Genomic DNA, 17,202 nt, shown 5'->3' on the forward strand with positions numbered 1-17,202 from the left:
TATAATAGTCAAACTTTATTTGAAACAGCTGAAGGTGTGATATTTATGTGTAATAATCCTTGTATATTTGTTCTTTTTTTTTATGGTGTCGTTCGAAGAATTTAAGAGTTATAGTTGTCAAAATATAGATCCTCATATGCCAAAGAGGGTGACAAATATTTTATACAGACGACCTATATTAGTATTCGGTAGATTCGTTCAATTTCATGCGACGTGCATCAATGATGACACAAGTCTGCAAGAGATGTTCTCAATCTACTATCAAGCCCAATCACAAGTGTCTATTATTGAGCTGTATGTGGAGTTTGACCAATTACCAAATACGATGGAACAATATGATCATGATTTTGATTGGGAAAGTTATAACGGTGACAGCGAAGAGGAATATGAAGGAAATTACTATTTCGTTGATCCGAATGCAGACGAGGAACAAGAGGACTGCACCATTGAGTCGGACGTCGAAGACGTCGCAAATGCACTAGCGAGTGAGCATCCATTCGAAGAACCGTCTTTCATGCGCGCTTTGGATCTCGATGCCATGAATACTCCAGAATTTTCGGAGTATGCCAATGCAGGTTTGTAGTTGCATCACACTGTATTTGGATTAGTACTTTAAATATTATGTTTGTGTATTAATATTATGCACTGTGTAAATATGGGTTGGCGGCGTTATTGCAGATCCACCTATGGTCAAAGATGGTGAATTTGTCATAGGGATGAAATTTAATTCTAGAGAGGCTGTGATCAAGGCAGTTAAAGATTATACCATTCACAGAGGTGTTGATTATCGGGTTTTTAAGTCTGAGCCGACGACATTTTACGCGAAATGTGTGCAATATGGGCAAAGCTGTGATTGGCTTATCAGGGTTAGCATGATGCGAAGAAAGTATTATTGGGAGATTAGACGATACAATGGCAACCATACTTGTACTAGAGCCACTATTTCTCAGGATCATTCGAAGTTGGACTCAAACACTATTGCAGAAGCAATTAAGCCATTGATAGAGGCCGATCCATCCATAAAGGTGCGATCAGTGATTGCAGATGTCCAATCGAAGTTTAACTACATGATTAGTTATCGCAAAGCATGGTTGGCTAAGCAGAAGGTAGTTGAAAAAATTTTTGGAGGGTGGGAAGCCTCTTATGAAGCATTGCCCATATGGTTTGAGGCAATGGTGAAGAAAGAGCCATCAGTAGCCGTCGAATATGAAACGTTACCTTGCTACCATGGGGATGAATTGGTTCAGGATGTCAGGGTTCTAAACCGAATTTTCTGGAGTTTCTACCCATGTATAAGAGCATTTAGGAATTGCAAGCCGGTTGTACAGGTAGATGGCACACACTTGTATGGAAAATATAAAGGAGCGTTGTTGGTCGCAGTTTCTCAAGATGGCAACAACAATATTGTGCTAATTGCGTTTGCGCTTGTAGAGGGGGAGACATCAGATGCATGGTTCTTTTTTCTTCGTCATTTGCGAACCCATGTGGTGACAAAGGATGTGATGGGACTTATCTCTGATCGACACAAGTCTATTAGGTCAGCAGTTTCACGTTGTGATGGAGCATGGGAGCCGCCAAGGGCCAGACACATGTTTTGCATGAGGCACATAGCATCCAACTTCTTGAGGAAGTTCAAGGCACCGTTCATGCAAAAGCTTGTGGTGAACATAGGTAATTAACAATGTGTTCTATATAATATTTTATGCATCTTGTGGTTATGTTTCCAATGGTGGTTATCGTTGTATCTTTTTGTCCAGGCTATTCTAAGACGGTGGATGAATACGAAATCCGTTACCAGAGGTTGCGCAGTTGGGGTGAGGCATACACTTGCTGGCTAGATTCCCCATGAGCAACACTCTTTGGCATATGATGGTGGTCATCGATGGGGTCATATGACGAAAAATCTAGTGAAGTGCATCAATGGGGTGTTGAAGGGTGCACGCAATCTTCCCATCACAGCACTTGTAAAGGCGACTTTTTACAGACTGAATGAGTTGTTCACAAGGAAAAGGGATGACGCTGAGACTCATCTTCGAGCCGGACACTTATTCTCCGAAATAATGACCGAAAAAATTCAGCAAAATTTAATTGCGGCTGGAAACATCATGGTTAGTTGCTTCGATAGGCAGAATGAGGTTTTCGAGGTGAGGGAGATGCCCAGCGGTGTTGAATATGCGGTAGACTTGCGACGTAGGCACTGTGACTGTGGTTATTTTCAGGTAGATCGCTTTCCATGTCGTCACGTTTTTGCATGTTATGCAAACCAATGTCTTGATTGGCAAGTTTACGTTCATGAGGTGTATCGGATGGATGAGATCCGAAAGGTGTACAGAGCTAGATTTAAGCCATTGGGCAACCCAACAACATGGCCCGTGTATGGAGGGCCACGGATGATACCTAATCCTTCATTTAAGAGAGTTACCAAAGGTCTTTCCAAACAAACTCGCTTCTTGAATGAGATGGACACACGATCAATGCGAGGTCCAAGACGTTGTAGGCTATGCTGTGTAGAAGGACATAGTCGTAGTAGGTGCCCCCAGCACGCCGGATTTAGTGCACGCGAGGCAGACCCACCGTAAGTGTATAATATAGGAAAGGCTAAGGGCGTACATTACATATTTTAAAACGACGTTGAGTATATTATTGCCAATTACAATCTACTAGTAATGAAGAAAAAGTATGTATCCAGGTTAAGCATTTATATTTTTAGTGAATATAGTAGTTTCTCATAGCATGGTTATAGATTCTAGTAGTACATAAATAAAATTAACATCACGGACTTTGCCATTAACTAGCACATCAAAGTAGAATCTAGTAGTTTGTCATAGCATGTACATAAATAAATTTAACTAGCACATCAAACTAGAATTTTGAATTCACAAAATACATCGTGGAATGACAAACCAATTTGCTACACATATTTTGTAAATTTTTTTTTTACTGTGTTCACCACTTTTTTGTACTTGTTCGACATTGCTTTCTTTATCGCTGATGGGGTATATCTCTTTTGGCTACGACAGGGTGGATCTACCCTTAAATTGTAGCCTTTATCCCGTTCTTATTTTGTTGCTGTTCCAGTCACACCTGCCAACATTAACATCATATCTCAATGTACATGTATGTAATAATTATAACATAAATCACATTTATTTCAGAGTGATAATAATACAGACAGACGCTACAATACCATCACATTGTAATAATTAAAAATGAATTACCTCTGGTCGGCCTAGGCTGCCCATTGTTATCTTCGTCGTCATCATCATCCTCACTTTCATCCGAATCTTCTTCCTCATTATCGTCGTCACTTGAGTCCATCTTATCACGGTATGGACTGTATCTGCATTGTGCAAACTGGTCTTCTTCATGTGTCTCCTGGATTGATGAATCAATGAGATTATGATCAATTCTTGGAATATATGCACTAGTTCTAGAGTTGTATTCGTGACCAATACCTCGACCCCAATCGCTTCTGCTGGAGTCAAGTGACACTCTAGCGGCTGAATAAGAGGAACTGGTAGGTCAATGTACTTGTGAATCGAAAGACAATCTATCAGGCACCACTTGAGGTGGTTGTGGCACCTCTTCCGGATATAACTCCTGCTGGTATATGGGATGTTGGGTCGGATCCAGCACATTAGACATTTGGGGCGTACTTGGATCTTGCATGAACCCGATGATCTGATCCCAGGTAGTTTCTACCATTGCCTCTGTCAATTGTGGGCTGTAATGAGTATGTGGTGCATCAAATTATGGGACATATAGATGTTCTATTTCCATGTTTTGTATAGCCATTTCACCCTGAGTTGGAATCCATCCAGCTTCACTAGGATGCGATGGTGGCTGTGACTGTGGTGGGTGTGTCGGCGGTGGTGGACATGGTTGTCGCTGTGGCGATGGTGACCGTGGACGTGCCTAGGGTGATGGATGCGGCTGTGGTTGGTCTACACGAGCAGACAACTGTATCTGTTCAGCAAATTCTCTATGGTGCCAATCTGTGTAAACATCTGACGGGTCAAAATTATCAACTATCTCTGAACCAAGCACATCCCATTGTCTGCCTTGCCACAAAGTGATCCATTCACTCCACTGCTGGACCAGTTATAATTTTTTGGACCCGTCAACAACATGTTGTGTGCATCTCCAAGAACCTTTGGACTCTCCGGTGGGTCTTGTCGTCTCCCGAATTGTCTCTTAACCCTATCGGTTGGGCACCACTCAATGCACTCGAAGGAAATGAGTGGAGACGGTGCAAGCCACATGCGTGCATCCTCATACATGTCATGCAGCATGAAATCGGGTCCGAGATGTCGCGCACTATATGGGTCCCACAAAAACCATGTCAACAGAAAAACACTAGATTAGGCAAACCTCTTAACAATGAAAATAACGCATGGTATAAAATTAGAGGATGAATGAAACATAAGCAATAATAATGACATACATTAGCATTTGTAATGTTATCAAGCATTTGCCTAAAATGTGCAGGTGTCCACCGTGTAAACTCACTCGAAGAGGCATCCCACTCATTCCACCTGTCCATACATGCAACAGTGCTAAAGGCCCATCCAAATCTTTGCAATCATATTGCGTGGCCCTACACAGAGACCTATACAAGTGGGCAAGACAAGCTAATCCCCAACTATATGTCCTGATTCTAGGAATATCACGGAGCAAGGGTAGAAATTTTCAATGCACCCCTACACCGGATTTGTCAGCAAATAACGTGGTACCAAACAGCGACATAATAATGTGGTACCTGGTATAACGCTCCATAGCCTCATGAGTAGTCAAAATTATTCCATGCTTAACATTACGCAACCATGTTAGCTTGATAAAGCTACTTCTGCATTCACTCGCTGTTGGGGCAACTCCAAAGTTCATCAGACATTCTTGCACCATGGATCCGTGATTACTGTTGGTTGGCCCTGTAACTGGTAGCCCAGTTCCTTGAAGCCCAAGTATCAAAGCTACATCTTCTAAAGTGATAGTACATTCACCTATAGGAAGATGGAACGTATGAGTCACTGGATTCCACCGTTCTACCAAGGCATTTATCAGGACTATTTGTCCTGAAATTTTTCGAATCTGAGACCCATTGTAAAAGCCAGCGGCTCTTAGATAGGGTTCTATTCTCCGATCATATGGTTCTGGAGCATATAAGTGTCTCAGTCCAATTACTTTAGAACCCTAACAAAAATAATCAACACATAATTATAACTGTTAAAATAATAATGATAATAACAACAATAACAATATCAATGTTAATAAGTATGGAAATGCACTAGGAAATGAAACTATTAAAAATGAATTATAACAACTGTAATCACAATAACTATTAAAACTTAATAACACTATCAATAAACCTATAATTATCTCAATAATAATAATAATAATAATAATAATAATAATAATAATAATAATAATAATAATAATAATAATAATTAAAAAATAAAATAGCCACTAAACTCTTAAAATCAGGATACTCACATATTTATTTGGACTAACTACCATGTTTATATATATTAATTTTGTACACTCAAATCAATTATGATAACTAACTTCATTTTTAGTCTATAATAATAATAATAATAATAATAATAATAATAATAATAATAACTAAAAAAATAAAATAGCCATTAAACTCTTAAAAATAGGATACTAACGTGTTTATTTGGATTAACTATCATGTTCATATTAACATTAACTTATTACAGTCAAATTTATAATTATAACTAACTTTTACTCCATAATAACACTATCATGTAAACATATAATAACTATATCGATATTGATAATAACGATTAAAAAAATAAAAAAGCCACTAAACTCTTAAAAACAGAGTACTTATGGGTTTATTTAGATTAACTATCATGTTCACATTAACTTATTATACTCAAATTTATTATTATAGCTAACTTTTATTCTATAACAGTACTAAGTTCATTTAACCAACTTATAATTGATGTTAACATTATAAATAATTTTATAGACAAAAAAATTACTTACATATAAAAGATGATCAAGATATTTCACAATATGTTTATCCATTGAGATTTTTTTCTTCCCCATCTTAAAAAAGATAAATCTGAAGTTCCACAAAACATGCAACCTTCATATAAAAACAATGGCACTTAAAAAGAAAGGAACCGAAACAGAGAGCAGAGAGTTAACACACACTTTGTGTTTTGATGTTTTGGTCTTCTCAATGATAAGTGAGAGCTTCTGGGGAGAGAGGAGTCACGGACCACACAGGGGCTCACCACATGCGAGCCACGTGGACACAGCATCAAATTGGAAGTACCGATTTGATTCATGCTTCCCGAACGTAGATCGCCCATCTTGCGGTTGCTATCCGCTATCTCTCTGCTTACCCCCCATGAATCGGTACCCTCATTTTATTTATTGATCCTAGTCATTCTCACTTGATCCAACATCTCCAGCTTTTCTTTTCACATTCTCTCTCCTAATAGAAAACGCTATTCACAATTTGTTTAAAATCGTTATTAACGATTTCTAAATATGCCAATTATCAAATTCATATCGGTGCATAACACATTCGGAACCTCATTTATGGATATTATCCACAATCTATCCTAATATTAAAAATAAAAAAACTCACCTATATATTGTTGACCTTAAAACTTTTTTAGGGTACAATATATTTTTTTATTTTTAAAATTTGAGTAATTATCTAAATTATGTTTTAAAAATTTTAAAAACAGATATTTAGTTTTTTAAGAAAATTAATACAAAAATTAATTTCTAGTATTTTTTTCTTTAATCATAACAATTTTCAGTTTATTTTTTGACATGATTCACTAGCAAAGACAAAAGTCTTTTAACTTTTTTTTTTCACCTTCATCGTTATCTCTTCAACTCAAAAATCATTTAAACAAAAAATACACGATGACAACGTTGTCTTTACACACAATATTATATTCCCTTTCTTAACGACTATAACAAAAAAATCTAAAATAAAGGGTGGTTGCAGCAAAAAAAAAATAAGGACACTACATGTATAAAAAAAAAAGCGTGATAACTTGATTAAATTTAGTTAAAAAATTATTTGATCACCAAACATTTATGTTTTACTAATGATTTTTTTAGGAATAATAAGGGTTTTAAATGTGAATGAATGGAACACATTTTTAATTAATTGAGAGCTTGGAAGTTTAGGAATTTAGGATAAGGTAGTACATATGAGAATTCAATATATACACAGAAAAGTTTTGGATAAGTTGAGATAATTAGGTATTTATTTAATTCTTTAGTGTTTTGTTAATAATTTTATTATTTTTTATTTTTGTTTTTGGTTGAATAAAAATATTAATATAAATAACATTAAAATCTATTTAGATACGAGACCAAAAAATACAATATATATATATATATATATATATATATATATATATATATATATATATATATATATATATATGAAATGTGCTGTATGTAATTAAAGATTTGTATAAATTCAAGTGTTAGTTACTTATAGAAAATTGTACACATACATTTTTTTTTCAAAATATTGAGATATTTATTTATTATATATACTGGATATTTGCTTTTTTAATCTATTTTTTTATTTTTTTTAATGTTATTTTTCAGTATTCTTTAAATGGGAACAGAAATATATAAGATTACTTTACATAAGTTAAATATATCAATAAAAAAATTATTTAAAAAATTATTTAAAAAATTTAAAACATAAAGATAAAGAAATAGACATTTTTTCATGTATCTATCGCATAAATACTTACACTAGGTAATTCTAACTCATTTTATTTCCACCTAAATTAGATTAAAAGAAAGAGTAGAATATTGGAATAAGTTCTATACCCAATCACATCATTCCAAAATATCTCAATAATAACTTTTTAAGTATTTTTTATCTTATTATTCCACGTGCAATAATATTCTACAACTTTCTATCCACTTAGACATAATAGTTGCCGTTCCTTCAAGGTGGTGAATGATTTAGTTCTTACAAAATATTCCATTGCTTTTCATCCACTCAAATGTAGCTTTTGTTCCTCTAATAATTAAGGATGTGCATGCGATGGTTTAGTTGGTATTGGTACAAGGTTGCAAAGTTTTTTTATTTATATATAATGGAGAAATTATATTAAATTTTCGCCAAACATTATATATAGGAAAAAAATTAAATGAACTTGAAAAGGATATAAAAGAAAATTAAACAAAGCTTATGTTGATTAATTAAATCAATTTAATTCGCTTTGAATATGCCGAAGAAAATATATTACCGATCGACGCGACCCAATCCAATTAACTTAAAAAATATGTTAGGTAAACAAATTTTTTTTATAATTATTATATTTAACTATGTTATTTTTCTTTTTTTTATATTAATTTAATTAAATTTAATTACCAAAATAATTTAATCATACATAGTCACCAATAATTAACGTCACAAATTAATTTATCTTTGAAAAAGAAAAGCCATAGGGTTTGCAAGTTGCAACTGACCGTCCCAACGTAACAATCAAAAGTTTGTCCAATAATTTTTGGAAAAGTACAAGTAAAGCATTTATAATATAAAATAATAATGGTACTCTAATTATACTCTATTAGTCAGAAGACAATTATTTCAGTACTACTAACTAAAAGTTAAGAAGAAGAATATAATAACTCAAAATTATTAGAAGGAGAAATAGAATATATACAAAATACTTCGAAGGAAAAAAATTAAACAGAGGGATTTAATTTAATAGATTTTGTAAGGAATATATACATGAAAAAATAAAAGAGAGAGAATGTTATAAGTGGGTGGTGTGTGAGAAGGGAAAGCGTTGAAAGGATTTGAGGTTGTTCGTTGTTGGGGACAAAGAGGGGGAGGGAGTCACGTGGGGAACACGTTGGAGTTCACGTGCATGTGTTGTGGCACGTGGTCCCACTTTGCACTCGTGCGTCTCCACTTTGTCCCTTTGTAACCAGACACCTCCTCTCCACAATCATTGGATACTCTCTACCCTCACTATATCATTTCACGCGCGCCCCATCCGCGCGTCACTTCCACTTCCCACCTCCTAGCCAACTAGCAGTATGGTTCAAGTGTGTGTTTTCAAGAATGAGAATTTTTCACCAACTTGGAATTTGCATAGAATGAAGCTCATTTTAAAATATTCAAGACATTGACTTTTATTATTTTAAAAGATAGAATAATTGGATTAAAAAAATGACTAATTGTTTATTAAATTGAAAAAAATGGACTAATCAATGATAAAGATAAAAAATTTATTTTATCCAATACTTTAATAAATATATTTGTCTATAGTTAACAAGCCATGACATAAGCTCTAATTTGGGTAAACAACTTAATTAAGTTACTTTTGAAGAAATAGCTTAAACAATAAATGCTTATATTAAAAGTAGCTTATAAATAAGTTATTTTGTGTTTTATTTTTTAGTTATAAAAGTACTTATTTTAAGAGAAAGTTGATAAAAAACTTTTTATTATGAAAGAAGTCATTTTTTTTAACTTCTCCTTAAGCACCAAAATAGCTTTTTAGAAAGCTGCAATTTTGTTTTGAAAATTGTACCAGACATTAATACTACACATTTTCATAAGTTAAAAGTTAAAAAAAATCACTTATAAACCTATCCAAATATTTTTGAAATTTTTATTAGAAATTATTAAAACATTAAAATTTATTTAAAAAATAAAAATTAAATTAAATTAAATTAAATTAAATATTAAAAAATTCAATATATTATATACTACGGAATAAAAAGTATAATTTATATTTTATTATATATGTACCATATTTTTTTTTCAAAAGTTTATATACTAGCCATTCTATAAATATGAGTATAAATTTTAAATTTATAATGCAATTTATTTCGTTAAAATTTTATTTTTATTTTACTTAATTTGGTAATTTTTTTAAGAGTAATATATCATTTTTGTCTCCAACGTTTTTGCTTTATTAAAGTTTTTAACATTTTAAAATCGTTTCGATTTTGTCCTACCGTCAATTATGTTAACAGATCACCAACGGCAAGATAATATTGAAACGATTTTGAAACGTTAAAAACTTAAATGAGACGATTTAAATATTAGCGACAACTTTAATACTTAATCTAAACATTAAAGACAAAACGATATTTTACTCTTAAATGAACATCTCGGACGAACTTTCACTTATGACTAATAGTAAAAGTAAGAGGTCATGTGTTCTCTTTCCATGTTGAATGTATTTTACAGTATTTGATGGAATGTTTATTTTTCATGAGAACATGATAAATTGTGATATATTAAAATTTTTAGCTTTGTTTGTTTCTTAGGAATGGAATTGAGATTGAGGCCAAAATATTGAGATTGAGGATTGTACCTGATGATTAGAGATTATAATTAAAATTTTAATTTTGGAACACAAAATTTCAGTCTCTTTAATACCTTAGGTAGTGTTTGGTGGAGAGATAGAGACGAAAAGACTGAGATTGAGAGACAGAAACTAAGAGACAGAGATTGAAATAAATCTCAGTATTCTGTTTGGTGTAAAGTGGGAGACAGAAATTGAAACAAGAATGAAACTCTAATTTAATTTGTACAAAGAGTAAAATTGGAATTAATTAATTGAAATGAGAATATTTTAGGTATCAAATGTTATTAAAGTTTCAATCTCCATCTCTAAAAATTTTAGTCCCCTGTGTCTCTACTTTTTGGAGGTACTAAAATACTGAAATTTTAGGGACAGAGACAGAAATTTTAGTACCAGTCTCTGAACCAACAAACATGATACTGAGTCTCAGTCTCTCAGTCTCTGTCTCAGTATCTCAAAATAAACGCTTTAAAAAGGTGGAAACATAATGGACTAAAATTTTTAGGAATAGAAACTAAAACTTTAATAACATTTTTTTTAAAATACTCTCATTATTTTAAATTTTAAATTTATTTCTTAATCTCTATATTTATCTTAAATCAAACATAATACTGAAACATAACTCAGTCTAGTATATTTTATCCCAAACACAATCCAAAAACTTAATTTAGTCTCTCTCCCAATCTTTATTTTTCCGTTTCTGTTTCTCCGTCTCAAACTCCCTTTTAAACATAACCTAAGAATACTTAGTATTATTTACCCCAAACTTTTAATATTGGTATTAAAAAGTATTTGTTATATCCTAAAGACTAAATTAGTCTATCAAGTAATCTAGATTATATTAATTAATAGTGGTTTGTACATATATCTAAGGTAGACAAAATCACGAGTTGGCTCACGAAAACATATGAATTTACGTTTCTATTCTCTCTCTTCGTCATGCGTCTACTACTCGAGTCACTGAAATTGTTTATACACAGAAACACCGAAAAAAGTCATAGAATCGTCGGAATCGCGATTCTGCAAGTAACCTACGTTTTGAGAAAAAATTGGCCCAAAGCTTAAGCTTAGTTTTGCTGTGCAATGCAGAACCCCAACTTGAATCCCAAGCATAATCTGCAGTAAAGGTGTTAGAATTTTCGATTTTTCTCCATTTTTCCCTCTCATTCTCTATGCTTCTGATATGTGTAACCCATCATGTCTTTTTTTCTATTTCATCACTTGGATAGGTATTATTCTATTAGAAGAGGGATAAGGATATGTCCGAAAAAAATTATTATTTTAAACAAAAATAATAAGAAAAAGTACAGAGTTAAAATAATGCTGTGAAAAATGAAAATTTTGAGGAAAAATAAAGATAAAAGAGGATATGCAAAAAGAGAGTGGGATGAAATTGAAATGATTAATAAAATTGACTTATTTTATTTTATTTTACTTTTCTTTTGAAAACTTTAAACTTTTTTTTGTTCTTTTCTTTTTGAACTCGGTTGCTTTTTTATGAATATCTCTTATTGATTGTTTTTTTATATATTTTTGTTGGTAAAATTTATATCCTTTATTTATTATTTGTTTTATTGCTTTTAGTTAAATTGAGTTTAGTCCATTGTTTTTGTTCAAGTGGTGCCTTGGACTTATGGCATATACATATGATATAATTATGAACTACTAAATTGTTTTTTTTTTTTGTTAAAATTAATTTGAGAATTAATTATAAAATTTATTTTATTTGTTAATATTTTTTACATTCTTTTATATTTTTTTATAATTTACGAATTATATTTACGTTTCGTTTTACAATTTTACGAATTATAATTTATTATAATAGACTAAGTTAAAGTAAAAATTACGAATTTACTATCTTGCATACACCTACCCGATGCATGAGATGAACTATACAAAAATGATTTAATATTAAATATACTTTAACGTAATAACTAATGTTTGGAATATAAGATTTACTAAAATAAAAGTTACAAATAAATTAAAGTATAAATTAGCAATGTATTTTTTTTTGGACAGAATTAGCAAAGTATAATATTGACTTCCCTAGCCCAGCCTAGCCCAGCCCAGCCCAATTGACTTTTGTATTCGGCTGATGACGGCCCAATTAACTGCATCAAGGTTCACATTGGGCCTTAGTTATGATACCCGAGTCCGTAACCTATATCATTCTAAAACCACGAAGCACACAGATCGGAACACTTCGATATAAAATAACAGAGCTGACACGAAGTCCCGCCACCGCCACCTCCGCCGTCACTTCCACCAGCCCACCACAACCGTCCTCTATCATCGTTTCATCTGCTCCTTCCTGTAATTCCTTTTCTCTTATTTTCTTATTTGTTTTTATTAATAAATTTTCACTGTATTTTGAAGCTTCCTTTTTTATTCTTTCTAATAAGATGTTTCCTTTTACTTTTTTTCGATTGGTATGTTAATGAATTTGAAATCTGAAACAATTTAGAGCGTAGAGAACAGTATCTTTTATGAGCACCATTTGGAACATTGAACTATTCGTAGTTACTAAGTGAATAGAGATAGAGCTTCTGTCATTTGCTTTTTGGTGTTACTTTTAGTGCTAAGGTTCACATGGATTAAGGGATACTTTACCTGTTTGCATACTCATTTACTCTCCCTGTAATTGTAGTTTCCTAACCAGGGTTTTATTGTATTTTGAGTTTGATGGAAAACTTTATTTTTCTCTCTTTTTTTGAAAGTTAGGCTTGATAATGGGATTATCCGCAAAGAAATCTAAGAAGATGCGAAAAAGTGACAGCGATTCGGATGACTACAATGATATGGAGTTTGAAGAGGTAAGTCAAGTGTTGGTGATGCAAGGTTTCTAGAATGTTGTGCAAGTATAGAGAGAGGTTCATTATTTTTTATTTTTTGATGGAGGGGTTATTTTTGTGATGCAGATGGAGCAGGAAAAAGATGATTTTGACGACGATGATTATGGTGAGGAGGATGAGGAGGAACAAGGAGAAGAGGAAGGAGATGGAGAGGAGGGAACAGACGAGGAAGACCAAAGTGGATGGAACAATGATGAGATGGAACAACTTGAGAAAGAGTATAGGGATCTTCATCACCAGGAGCTGTAAGAATTCTTAACCTTATAGTGTTATTCTGTAGCACTTAAGTTATGATGAACCTATTATGTTCCCTTTTCAATCCATATGATTGTGTGGATTATGAATTATGGAAAAATAACATTCTGTCTCCATTCTCTAGATTTAATTTTAAGAATTTGAAGCATCATAAGGATGAAGATCTCCTTAAAGGACAAGCTGTAAAAAGCCAAAAGGTGATAATTTTATTTAGATATAGTTAACGAACATTTTTTCTTTCTGTTTTGGTTTTATATTAACATCACTGACTTCTGTCTTCAAGGCCCTCTGGTACAAAATTCTTGAGCTTAGGTTCTTGCTTCAGAAGCCATTTTCAAGTTCAAATAGGTTACCTCAGGTCTTTTCCTATCCCAATTTTAAGATTTAATGCAATTTGCTATTCACCATATTTGAGTTTCATGACTGATGATAACATATTGTCTGCAGGATCCAGTCAAGTCTTCATTTTGTGAAGCAGATGAAAATGTTAGAGTAGCATACTCAGATTTGATTACTTCTTCCAAGGAGACTTTAGATTCTATATTGGAACTCCAAGAGGTGTGTTTCTTGACTTGGAACTTATATATGAAAGATAAAAAAAATACAAGTTTTTTATGCTTGTTTCATGTATGTGTTTTAGTAACTTTATTGTTTCATATCTAATACATAATATGTTAGTTGTCTTATTTGAAGATTATGAAGATATTAGATTATCATATGTACAACATTATGTTTAAGCTTCCCTAGTTTCAATAATACTGACACTACTTTCCTCATTGCAGGCTCTATTTGAAAAGAACCCATCTATTACCCAAGCCACAAGCGGTAATTGATTTCTTTAATAATACTTTTTTTCCTTTCTAGTTTCTTATATGATTTTATCCTCATTCGCTTGCTATCATTTCATGCTATGTTAAGGTCTTGTTTATTTGATGCTTGTAAGAATTGGAGATAATACAAGCATTATAACTGCTTTAGGTGTATGGATTTTGTTGCAAGGGTTTCTGTCCACAGAGTATGACTGACCTATCATAATCATTCATCTACTTGATCATTGAAGTGAGGTTCTAATCACATTAGTCAATCAAGGAATAAAACATTTATGCAAAATAGTTGCATGAATGGAGTTATGGAGAGAACAAAAGTTGGGAAAATGACATTGTTTGAAGTTGAATGTTACAAGGGTTTCTGTCCAGAGTATGACTGACCTATCATTATCATTCATCTACTTGATCATTGAAGTGAGGTTCTAATCACATTAGTCAATCAAGGCATAAAACATTTATGCAAAATAGTTGCATGAATGGAGAGAACAAAAGTTGGGAAAATGACACTGTTTGAAGTTGAAAATCATAAGTTTTGAGAGGGAAGAAAAAGTGTATGCATGGAAGAATTACCTAACTATCTGGTGAATCTATTTTGTGCTTAATATACAGTCATAGGAATGGGTGGCACGGGTCATGTACAAATATTTTTGGGTGATTCCTCTCTTTTAGCCAAAATAATTTGTTCTGCTATGATTGAATCAAACAAAAAAATATAGCTTAACAAGAAGAGTTCTTGGTGGCTGGTTACTCCTTTCCATTTTAAAGATAATTCAATTTTTTTTCGGTCCTTAATATTTCAATTTTTAGGCGCTTTTTCATTTTTTTTCTTGTCCTTTATAAAGAGAGTTTTTCCTTTCTCTTGAAGGTCTAGAGAGGTCATCAAAAGATTTGGAAGTCTCTAAGAATTTGGATGACAATTTTGATCAAGAATGGTCACAGATTTCTCAGACACATAAGAGGTATTATTGTAATTTTTAAGTGCGTACTAATTGTGTGCAGCATGAATTTTTTCAATTCGGTGCATCATTAAGATTCTTAGCTCTTCTTTTCATGTATAATTGACAAATTTTAGTATTTTGAATTTTTCTTACAACATTGTGATACAATCTTCATGCATGTTTATCTGGCTGATTCTGTTCATTATTGTATTGTATCTTGTAGAATAGCATCTTTCAGAGACAAGTCAATCAACAAATGGCAGAGGATGACACAAGTGACAACTGGTGCTGCTGCCATTAAAGGCAAATTGCATGCGTTTAATCAGGTCAGGTTCTGAAAGTGGGCTGAGGATTTTGCAATGTGAGAGGCATGTTATTTTACTCATAATATGTTGTTTCATAACAGGATATAACTAATCAAGTCGCTTCTTATATGAGGGACCCCAGTAGAATGATCAAACAGATGCGGTTGAGAAAATCTGCTGTTAGTGTATTTGGATCTGTAAGTTGGTCGCTTAATCTTAGTTGTTATAGAAGCGTTCTGTGGATTTCAGAGTATGCTAGGCTTTACTTTTTAACCATCATGTCTACTCACTGGCATATATCTCCACTGTCCAGGTTCACGAGGTTAAGGATAACATGAAAGACGAGGTAAGAATTATACATTACTGGTTAATTTTAGTATTGATTTGTCAGCAATTGTGTGCCTAGTAAGTGATGATTAGCAAGTAATGTTCTCTCTCGTCATTGTAGTTTCTTACATGACATTGTTTTATAATTCACTCTGCTCAGGAAGCGCAAACTGATGGTGATCCTGAACTTCTGGATGATTCTGAATTTTATCAGCAATTACTGAAAGAATTTTTTGAGACAGTTGATCCTAATTCATCTGGTAAAACACTTTGTGGCTGAAAATCTTCACATATAGCTCTTTTTTTGCCAGTGTTTTTAATTTCCTGGCTGAATATTATGCCCTTAAACTCTGTTCTTTAATAGTGTAAGTCAAATACCTCATTTTCTGTTATTTCTCTTTTATAGAGACAGCATTTTATGCGTTGAAGAGAATGCAAAAAAAGAAACGAAAAATTGTTGATCGCCGTGCCTCAAAAAGCCGCAAGATAAGGTATCAAGAGACTGCCAATACTTTTGAGTTTCTTTCCGTGGGTGTGTTTGTACGGTGTGTTTCTTTCATCATATTAACTGAACAAGCTTTTGAATGATTTGATGTTGAAGGTATAATGTTCATGAAAAGATAGTAAACTTTATGGCCCCTCAACCGATGAATCTTCCTCCTATGGCTCCAAAGTTATTTGAGAATCTGTTCGGATTGAAGACTCAAAGATCATCTGCTGCAGCCTCATAATCATGGTTGGTAGACAGACATATGTTGTATCAATTTTCTAACACTACCAAAGGAAATTTAATTTCTTGCCCGTGCAAGCCAAAATTTTGCTCTGTGTACTCCATATCTATTCAGGATAGATGTGCCTAAGAGATTTTGATTAATTTAAGCTAGCTTATGTTGTTTTCGGTGTCCACACATTTAAGAAGGAACAACATTACACAGCCATAGAAATCTAACTAGAATATGTTGCCACATCTTCTTTATATTATCTCTTCAGCCAAAGAAAGATTAAAGTATGCAAGGATTTTCACTTTTAGGAGAAGCCAAATCACTTTTGGGCTTTTGGCATTATCTCTTCAACCATAGAAAGGTCAAAAGTATGCAACGATTTTCACTAGTGGAGAGAATGCTATCTACAATGAAATATATTATTCAATGTAAATGTGAACAAATAATGGTTGACAATTTTTTTTTGTGTGACACAAGCTAATTGACATTTTTCTTTTAAAAATGATACAACTAGTTGGAAGAACAGACAAAAGTGATAATCAGTGTAGTCAAGTTCGTTCATGAAAAATTATTTGTTTTTTAAATTGGTTTTTGAAAGTCTTTTTTTTAAAATTAAATTTGTCTTTTAAA

At 32.7% G+C, this 17,202-nt stretch overlaps 3 protein-coding genes across 4 annotated transcripts; all 3 read left to right on the forward strand.

Annotated features, from left to right (window-relative positions):
• The first annotated feature begins 325 nt into the window (after positions 1-325).
• On the forward strand, positions 326-1,849 carry LOC107637253 (uncharacterized). The gene is made up of 3 exons (XM_016340685.1): positions 326-575; positions 679-1,671; positions 1,758-1,849. Exons 1-3 carry the CDS (start codon positions 326-328, stop codon positions 1,847-1,849), a joined length of 1,335 nt encoding a protein of 444 aa, XP_016196171.1.
• A 43-nt stretch (positions 1,850-1,892) lies between these two features.
• LOC148569472 (uncharacterized) lies at positions 1,893-2,579 on the forward strand. The gene has a single exon (XM_088485073.1). It carries the CDS (start codon positions 1,893-1,895, stop codon positions 2,577-2,579), a length of 687 nt encoding a protein of 228 aa, XP_088341199.1.
• Positions 2,580-12,520: 9,941 nt separating this feature from the next.
• LOC107635280 (rRNA processing protein-like protein) lies at positions 12,521-17,097 on the forward strand. 2 transcript variants are annotated; one of them, XM_016338706.3, is made up of 14 exons: positions 12,521-12,659; positions 13,068-13,159; positions 13,265-13,443; positions 13,578-13,650; positions 13,737-13,811; positions 13,901-14,011; positions 14,236-14,278; positions 15,146-15,239; positions 15,442-15,544; positions 15,625-15,720; positions 15,837-15,869; positions 16,011-16,110; positions 16,257-16,341; positions 16,452-17,097. In XM_016338706.3, exons 2-14 carry the CDS (start codon positions 13,076-13,078, stop codon positions 16,579-16,581), a joined length of 1,206 nt encoding a protein of 401 aa, XP_016194192.1. In that variant the 5' UTR covers positions 12,521-12,659; positions 13,068-13,075; the 3' UTR covers positions 16,582-17,097. The 2 variants fall into 2 exon arrangements, with proteins under 2 accessions (XP_016194192.1, XP_016194193.1); XM_016338707.3 differs by having other exon boundaries at positions 12,542-12,659; positions 13,064-13,159.
• Positions 17,098-17,202: the final 105 nt, after the last annotated feature.

This window comes from Arachis ipaensis, chromosome B4 (assembly GCF_059453495.1).
Source record: "Arachis ipaensis isolate K30076 ecotype BB chromosome B4, ASM5945349v1, whole genome shotgun sequence".
Classification (NCBI taxonomy): domain Eukaryota; kingdom Viridiplantae; phylum Streptophyta; class Magnoliopsida; order Fabales; family Fabaceae; genus Arachis; species Arachis ipaensis.